This window comes from Gossypium hirsutum, chromosome A13, assembly GCF_007990345.1.
Source record: "Gossypium hirsutum isolate 1008001.06 chromosome A13, Gossypium_hirsutum_v2.1, whole genome shotgun sequence".
In the NCBI taxonomy this organism is placed as follows: Eukaryota; Viridiplantae; Streptophyta; class Magnoliopsida; order Malvales; family Malvaceae; genus Gossypium; species Gossypium hirsutum.
The window spans coordinates 75968316-75978151 of record NC_053436.1 but is presented as its reverse complement, the minus strand read 5'-3'; the positions used below and the strand labels follow the sequence as shown (position 1 = coordinate 75978151).

Below are 9836 nucleotides of genomic sequence, written 5' to 3'. Positions count from 1 at the left end.
TACTTTTGCCTCAAATCCTAAGCCACGCTTAAACCTTCACTCAACTTTTTTTGAACTAAAGTTCATTCAATTCAGACCATTCCATTTTCTTATGAACCCACTCCAACTCAACCCAAGATACAACATTTTTCCTATAAAAATCGATTTTCATGCCAATTATTAGAGCTTTAGTTAGAACTTGTGTTTTGAATTCAGTTTTTTCAACATTAATCGAAAATAAATTTGATCAAGCTCATAATCAACTCGATTTCACTGTAATATGAAGCTCTGAGTTTGGCTTAGAATGCTCTAATCAAGCATTAATTGGAAAATGTCTAAGCTTTACCAAACATGTTCCTATGCTAAGGATTACAGCTTTAATGTAAGAATCTTGAACAAAACTTACAAAAAGTACTCAAAATAGCACACCTCATTGATGATGATGCTGTTGATGGCACCATTAGATCAAGTCTCTAACTTAAATCCAGACCATTTAAATAGGAAGAAACATATATGGTTGATGGTGGCACCATTAGATCAAAAACTCAAATCTTATATCCAATCCTTTAAAACAGGGAAAAAAATATCTCGACAGCCCCACGTGTGACCAAGGGATATGCATCCATAAATCTATATGCATGATCATGACCAAAGGCCATACGATCACGCCGTGACCGTGGAAAAACACATCTCAACTTCCCCATGTGTGACCAAGCCCGTATGCATCCATAAATCCAGCTGCATGATCATGATCATGACCATGGGCATGACCATGATGATGGTGGTGATGATGATCAGTGTCTTTTACTTCATCAAACATCTTCTGAACATGCTCAGGAATGGGTTCTTCCTCAACTTGTCTAACTGTTTTTGGTAATGAAGATACAAACTCAGCTACATTCTCAGCTACTTCACCAGCAACACTTCCCTAGGATCACAAACACATAGCAAACGTTAATTCAAAACAGCAGCAAATGCATGTAATATGGACTAACGCATAGAAGCTATCTAAAGAACTTGTTGCTCTTGAACTTGAACCCCACTATGTTATCCTGAATGTCGGATAGAAGAACATGTATAACTTGGGAATGCATTATTTTTCTACGCTGTATATTTGGCGGATAATACTCCCGTACTCATGTGTGAATATGTGTCAAGCACAGGCGTAAATACAAGAGCTCTGGGGGAAATTAGAAGTCCTGGTAACTAAGCATCCATGGTCCTATAAATTTGGAAGAGTGCAATTACCAACATGCAAGGATAGTGTGGTATCAAGTTGAACTAAGAGAACACAATTCAAACGGTATGCAAAAAAACCAAATTATTTTGCTTTGATTCTTTATATTTTTTTAAGTACTCAAGTCCAACACCAACATGACTCATAGCCAAAAATGGTTTTGGGGATATGACCATAAAAAAAGTACCCTCCAAAATCCAAATATATGAAGATCTAGAAAAACATTGAACATACTTGTTTCATACACATACCCGTATCCAACATTTACACCTCAGTCCAAGTAACATACGGACCAAGAACAAAAGTCGAGCAAAGCATAAAAGTTTCTCAAAAACCAAGCATGTCCCAGTTTACTAAGTTAATTTCTGGTCAAATTCTGCTTTACTCCCTGTATTTTTTCTGTGTACTTTGGTCAATTCTAATCCCTGTTCTTTTTTTACTTTTGATTTTTCAGTTTTTGAGTCAAACAGTAGCAACTTTATTTTTGAAAAAGAGAAAATAATCAATCGATACAAGGCTACCCAAAATCCAGATTTCCTCACGTCTAAGAACAGAGAAAACAGATATTGACTCAAACGGTAGCCGTTAAATCTATTAACTAAAATGACATGGCTCTTTTAAACAAGTTGACATAGCATTACAAATGTGATAAAATGTTTTCCATAGAAGATTTTGGAAATAGCAAAATTTAACAACTACACTTTAGTCAGCATTGAAATTTCAAATTTTAAAAAGTACAGGAACTAAAAATGACCAAATTAGAATACATAGAGTAAATCCATAACTTATACATAGTATACGGACTAATAACAAAATTTTACCTTAATTTTTAATCTAGTCAATTATACAACCTTATTAATTTGGGAAGACATGATTAGCAACCTAGTTAAGTTTAGAACACATGGTCAGAAACAGATATCTTGAACAATCTAATAAGATGTCAAAACGTTAGACACAAAAGTAGGAAGAATGCTCTGGTCTATCTTACTCATGCTTGGGCATCTCAGTTGGATACGGGTATGTGTCCGACAAGGTATACTCAATTTATTCTTAGTTTTTTCATGTATTTGGAGCGTTGAAAGGTCATATCCTCATATCCACATCCACAAAATGTATCAGACGTGGATGTCAAACACAGTACTTCAAGTAAAATGAAGAATAGAAGCAATATAGCTCTTGGTTTAAATTCCACAAACAAAATTTAGAAGAATGCAGCTAACAAAATAACAAGTGACATGCAAATTAAGGGAGAATGGCATCAATATGACCTAAAGAGAAATCGGTTCAAAAGGTCTCTACAAAGAGCCCATAACAAAACTCATGCAAATACCACAGAGTAAAACAATCTATTAAGGACATACAGCAATAAATAACACATGAATCAACCAACAACATAACATGGCTGCATATCTTTGGAACAGAAGCGAGCAAAAAACAGAGGCCACTCGAAATTTGACTTAACATCTGACTTTTTTTATACAAACAATTCAGAACCAATCACAAACTTGGTCAAGAGCATACCCAAAAACATCCAAAAGCAGCTACTTTTTGATAATTCTACTAGGAAATTTAATTATGTAATAATATAAAACAAGAACAACAGAAACTAATATGTCGGAAGAGTCAATGAACCCTTACCTCAGGCCATCGCCCCCCGGAATGAGTGACAAATTTTGCCCCAGGAAGTGCCTCAGCAATTTGTCGACCCTCTTTACTCCATTTGCCAGACCAATCATTAGACCAAAGTACCTGCACTGGCATGCCTTTTATACCATCCAAACCTCCCCATTCCTCTATATTAAAACTATAATTCAGCTTTTTCTCTATCCCCACAACAGCTTTTCTTGCATCCCATCCCTTTAAAAGTGATCTATGTGCCTCCAACTCCGACCAATCAATCCTCTTTGAGCAACACAAGTTTATCAACCTTGCATACACAAATGAAAACCTCAACAAAATCTCATTAACCACAGGTATGTTCAAAACCCACGTACGTAAAGCTGGTTTTAGTCCAGCATCGATAAGAGTTATGCTTCTAATGAATCCTGAATTCTCAGCAATCCAATTCGCAGCCATAAGAAAAGCAGAATCATGTAAAACTAAATGCACAGGAGCTAATCCCATTGTTCCTATAACCTGCCCCAGAACCATCCCCATTTCTTCACTTCCAATTTCAATAACCTTAACATTCTTTTTAACCAAAACTCTAGATTTTATCTCCTCATAAGGTAGTTCACCAGTTTCAACCATTTGATCGAAAGCCCAAAACAAACCCTTGTCTTGAATCAAACTATAAACTTCCTTAAACCTCGCAAAAATGCCATTTGTTCCTTCTTCGATCTCTAACCTAGATTTTTCAGAAAACCCATTTCCAGGCAAATCAATGGCTATAACACGAACTCCTTTTGAGCCTAAAGCCCTTATCATTTCTCTATAAGAATAAGAACTCAGCCCCAGCCCATGAACGACCATAACATTCTCAGATGAAGAAAACTGACCATTTTCAGAAACAAAAACCTCAATTGGCGATTGGTTTGGAGATGTCTGAACCTTAATGATTCTACCATTTGAGTAGTGTTGACGGAGGGAGTTGGGCAAAGAAAGGAACCAGGATTTGGGGTCTTGTGGGTACAAAGATGAAAAGGAGACGAAGAGGAAAGTGATGAGAGAGATGATGAGGGTGAAATAGAACCAGAAGGCAAAAGGATTTTGAGTTTGGGAATTAGGGTCGGATTTTGAGGAGACTGGGTTAGGATTAAAAGTAGGTTTTGGGGGGGTTTTCTTGTCTACTCTGGTTTTGGGTGATTCGGGCTCTACCTCTTCTGTTATGATCGCCATTAGAGTACAAGCATCGACTGCAAACTTCAACTTCGAGATCTAATCTAATAATCTTTGTAGCACAACCCACTTTAAACCGTATAAAAAGGCAAAATTTGAGATTTGAGATCAATCTGGATGTCCACTTTAATAAAGCAGTTCCGTTTCAACTTTTTTGGGTTTAATTTAACATTTTATGCCTGCTTTCAATCTTCAATTCTCTACCTATTTTTCTTTTTTCGATTTCATATTTGAATTCCACTTTTCATCAATTCTTTTGCAATTCTGGATGATATGGACATTAAGCTTATTATGCACATTTCATCAACCTTTAATAGTATAAAAGGTGTTTTAAAGAATTTTTTAAAAAATCACTTAAATTTCTTCAATTTTTTTACACCCAATTAAATCTTTACACTTAACAAAATTAATTAAATCTCCTCAATTTCTAACATCTACCAAAAAAATTTTTGAGTTAATTGAGTTGACGAATCATATTTTGTCATCCTAATTTGATTTGAAATTTTCTAGAATCGAGTCGGATGAAATGAGATTTGAATCGAATCGAATCGAATATATTTGTTCAAGTTAAATTTTAAAAAATAATTTTGGGTCCTTATAACTATTGTCACCCATCGTAATAAAATTTATCCACCTTAATCAAAATTTTTATTAACTTTCATCACCTCATAATTTATTTATTAAACTTTTATATATGGGTTAGCTTATTTGTTTGCTTAGTTGTTTTAATTACCTTAAGATTTTTGTCACTATGTCTTTTGAAATTAAAAAATATATTAAATGTAAAAGTATGATTTTTTTAATAAAAGTTATTTTAAAGATAAAATGTGAAATTGATACAAATATAAAATTTTAACATGAATATTTAATGGCATAATTAATAATTCAATTTTAATATAAAAATTCAATATGACTAAACAATTTAATAATATAACTAATATAAAATGTGAAATTTAATTTAATAATATAAATAGTAGATATAAATAAAATTATTACTATTTATGTTTAGTGATTTTTTTGAATAATTTTAATTTTTTATTTGAGAGTAAAGGGTGAGAAGTAAAAGTTTAGGGGGGAAAATAAAAATTTTTGGGGATTAAAAGTTTGAGGAAAAGTAAATAGGGGGAGGGGGGATGGGATGGGTTTGGGTAGATGGGAGATGTGATGGGAAGGAAGTAAAAATTTTAGGAGGAAAGTGGGAGAGAGTAAAAATTTTTGAGAGTTTTTTGGAGTAAAATTTTAAGAAAAAGTAAATGGAATAGTAAAATTTTGGTGAGAAATGGATTTTGGGTAGATTTGGGGGTTGGGATGGAAGGGGAGTAAAAGTTTTAGGGAGAAAGTGGGAAGGAGTAAAAGTTTTGAAGGAAAAGTAAAAAGATTTGGAAGTTTAGGCTAAAAATATAAAATATTATACTTTAATATTCGAATTATTTGAATTATTCGAGTTATTCGAATTCCAAAACTCAACTCGATTCGAACTTGAAATTCGAAAAAAAATTTAAGTTGACTCGAATAACTCAATTCATTTAACTCGAAATTCGAATTTTTCTAATTTTTTCGAGCCGAATCAAATTTTGCTAACTCCTAATCACATATGTGATCTTTAATAGCCACCACATTCGTCAACAAATGTTAATGTGGTGATACATGTCAGCCAACAAGACGTGCTATTACCATGTCATAAAATTTTATGGTCTTTTTTCTATAATTTTTAAAATTGTCAATGATTTTTTATTTTATAATTCTTCATAAAATTTTAATGGTTTTTATAATTGTTATAAATTTTGATAATAAGTTCTAAATTTTTTTAATAATTTTCTTATAATTTTTATAATTTTTTATTTTTTTAGAATTTTAGAATGATTTTAGATAAAAGATATCTAAATTCATTTATAATAATTTGTTTTGGTTCAGTAGAACTTGATTTTGAAAATAAATTTATAATATTCTTTTACATTTTTGAATTTTTTTGTTTTGCTCATGTGATATTGTCACATTAGTCACATTAATGGTTGTGCTAACGTGATAATTATTAACGGCCATGTCTATGATTCAATTAGGAATTAATGGTCAACATTAATCAAATAATTGATTTAATCAATTTTCTAAGTTTGGTGATTTAATTAAATACAAAAAGTTGGGAGGAGGTTAATTGATTTTATTATTATTATTTTGAAATACTTCTAGTCACTTTTATAGCATTAATCCTTTTTAAAAATAAAAAAATCTTTTAAAAGTAGGAAAATAAAAAATAAAAAATATATTTAAAATTTTATAAATTTACAAAAATAAAATTAGGATTATGTGTAAATTTACCACCATCACACTTTATCTTGGTTAACCTTTGTTATTCTACTTTTGAATTAAAAGTAAATTTATCACCATAGTGAATTTTACAACTTTACTTTTACTATTAAATTTTACTAAACAATTTTGATTTAAAATATTTGAAGAAAAAACTTAACAACACTAAATCGATTAATTTAAAAAACTTAAATCTTTTTTGGTAATCTATTGAAAAATTAAATCAATTGAAAATTAATTTTTTCACTAACTTAAATTTGAAAAGACATTTGATAATTCATAATAAAAAATAATATAAAATTTTTCTAAGAAAAAGTGAGGAAAATGATGAATAGATACTAAGCTACTTATCATTTAATGTAGGGTTAATTTATAAAATACGCTAGAAAAAATAATTTTAGAAATTATGCTGAAATTCTACAAATTTACCAATCTATGCTATTTTTGGAGGAAAAAAAGAAAATGCGTCGTATAAGGAGTGTTTTTAATACCACATCAGTGAAAACATGCCATATATGATACATTTTCAGTCTCTCTTGAAAATGCATCCTACATGGTGCATTTTCACTAATGTGACAGTGAAAATGCTCCTTGTAGGACGCGTTTTTACTTACCCAAAAATTATTTTTTTGTTTTTTTTTCTTGCGGTTGGAAACTAAAAGTTTGTAGATTTACGTTTAGTCGTGTTTGGGATAGACATGGTCATTGTTTTAAGGAATGTTTGAATTTACGGTGGTGTCGTGGAGCTAGGTGACCTATAAATTTCATCTGTCATGTAAGTATAGAGTCATCACCTGGGAAGTCGAATCGCGTTGCAACTTAAAGTCCTAGTTGATGGTGATTATACGGTCCGGGGTTGAACTGTAACAAGGGCTTCAAGTTTACAAAAGTTATGCTATCAAAGGATGGAGCATAAATGGAGGCCCATTTGACAGTGTTTATGCGGGCACGACAACTAGTTTTTCCTCATCCGAGAAGGATAGTTTATAAAACCCAAAAAGAAGTAGGATGAAGAAAAATGTAATGGCCTTTTAATATAATTAAGTATTTTGTTTTATTTATGTCCACCAAAGGTGGTGATCCTATTATTATAACCTTTGACATATTTGGGGTGTAACAAGTTTTACTAACAGAGTCACTGCCTTTGGTGGACATGGATAACATGAATTACTTGATTATACTAGAAGGCTTCTCCGTGTTTCTTTTTCGCACTTCCGTGTGGGTTTTATAAAGTATGCTCCTATGATGAGGAGAAACTTATTGTCGTGCTCGTATAACCACTGCCAACTAGGGCCCCAGTTATGCTTCATCCTTTGACAACATAACCTTTGTAACCTTGAAGTCCTAATTACACTTCAACCCAAGATGGTATAATTACCACCAACTTGGACCTTGAGTTGCAAAACGATCTCAGTTTCTCAGGTGATAACGCCATACTTACATAACAGGTGAAATTTGTAGGTCATCGAGCTTCATGACATCAGCGTGAACCCAAACACAACTTAAAACTATGAATATGTCTCCCTCAAAGTGAGAGAGAAAAAAATCTTTAAACCCTAAAAAATTTAAAATGCAAGAAAAAAGAAAAAAAAACAATTTCGTTTACTTAATTAGGGGGATGAGAATATACATTATATAGGGGATGGGGCGGTGTTGTTGGAAAAATCTGATTTGAAAACAGTTTTTTTGTAACACCCCTTACCCGTATCCGACACTGGAACAAGGAACGAGGTATTACTGGACTTGAGTACTTGTAATCATTTAAAACCGAGACACAAATTTCATCAAATTTTAAAATTTTCAAACATATTCAAGCTGTCCCTTAAAAAAAACTTACAAGGCCCATATCATGCTTTAAAACCTTTATATATCGATCAGTAGTTTGATAGTGTGATTTAACCTCCGGCGACCTCCAACTCGAGCTAACATCTGCGACACTATAGGAAAAAGGAAAGGAAGGGAGTAAGCATTATAGCTTAGTAAGTAACTATGTAAATATTAATAAACAATACATTATCATACATTAAACAAAGTCACAATATGTTTCCGGAATATTACCATCACAAACACACATACTTTCACTATTACAATTATAAACAGGTTCAAAATAAGCTGTCTAGCAGAGTACCAGAAGCTAAATTATTTATTTCTGGAGATACAGAACTCCAGATTACAAAACATAAATTTTCATTGAAACTAGGTTCACGTATATTCTTACCATAAAATTTCAGAATTTTTGGTCTAGCTAATTAGTATAGTTTATTCATTGAAGTTACCCCTGTTTCACTACTCAACTGCCCTGACCACTTTTCACTGAAAATAAATTTCCTCTTCTTACAGAACTCATATGATGTTATCGTTTTATTTATTTGAAACTAAACTCATTAAGGATTTTAAACATATAAATTATATCCCATAATTACTTTTTTACAATTTTTAATGATTTTTAAAATTCAGAACAGGGGATCACGTAGTCATTCTGAACCAGTCTCATAGAAACTTAAATATCTCAGAATATAGAATTCCTTTGCTTGCTCTGTTTCTGTTATATGAAAATAGACTTATTGACATTTAATTTGATATCTCATTCAGTCTCTGATTCAATTTCTACTATTTTTGGTAAATTTTTATATTCTTGTCACTGCAACTATCCAGAACAGTTTTATTGTCAATTTTGATCTTTCACACTTCAATTGTATTCATCACTTACCCATAACAATCTTTCCAATTTCTAATCACATATCGAGCATATTGCTCATAAGTTACACACGTATATAGTTACACTTATCATCACAAAGTCATACACAATTTCATTTAATCAATTTCCTAGTTGAACGCTTCGGAATAATAACAGATACGCGATGGTATCGCACACAACCCACCTTTAAAATTGAAGCTCTCTTGTACACATAGTGGCCTTCACTTAGCACCACTCATGTGACCTAGCTCGATTGTAGACATAATTTTGGCTCTCTTGTACACATGGTGAACACTTAGTACCACCCATGTGACCTAGCCACTTTATCTCGTAGCTCTCTTGTTTACATGGTTTCCTTCACTTGGAACCACACATGCAACCTAGCTACATTTATCTCGTAGCTCTCTTGTCTACATGGTGTACACATAGTATCACCCATGTAACCTAGCTACCTCATAATGTCTCGTAGCTCTCTTGTACACATGGTATACATCTCGTATTACACATGTGACCTAGCTACATACCATCTGATCTTTCGATTTCGAAGGTTCAAACTGGAAGTATCTCACTTTCTAATACTTTATTCCATTCTTCTAATTGTCAATTATGATTCAAAAATCAGCTACAATACATAAAATATGCTGAAATATAAAAACATAATAAAGATAATGTATTATTTACATACAAACTTACATACTTTCTCATTTCCATGTCGATTTAATATTGAACATTTAAATCATCATAATTATACTTACTTTCAACACCTCGGTAATCATAGTA

At 32.1% G+C, this 9836-nt stretch overlaps 1 protein-coding gene across 2 annotated transcripts; it reads right to left on the bottom strand.

Moving 5' to 3' along the window:
• Positions 1–235: 235 nt before the first annotated feature.
• On the bottom strand, positions 236–4312 carry LOC107893640 (protein AUXIN RESPONSE 4). Of its 2 annotated transcripts, none has more exons than XM_041085001.1 (2): positions 2855–4312; positions 236–1201 (listed from the first exon to the last, which is right to left on the bottom strand). In XM_041085001.1, the coding sequence occupies exons 1-2, from the start codon at positions 4052–4054 to the stop codon at positions 1133–1135; spliced, it is 1269 nt and encodes a 422-aa protein (XP_040940935.1). In that variant the 5' UTR covers positions 4055–4312; the 3' UTR covers positions 236–1132. The 2 variants fall into 2 exon arrangements, with proteins under 2 accessions (XP_040940935.1, XP_016674174.1); XM_016818685.2 differs by having other exon boundaries at positions 236–907; positions 2855–4309.
• Between the last annotated feature and the right edge of the window lie 5524 nt (positions 4313–9836).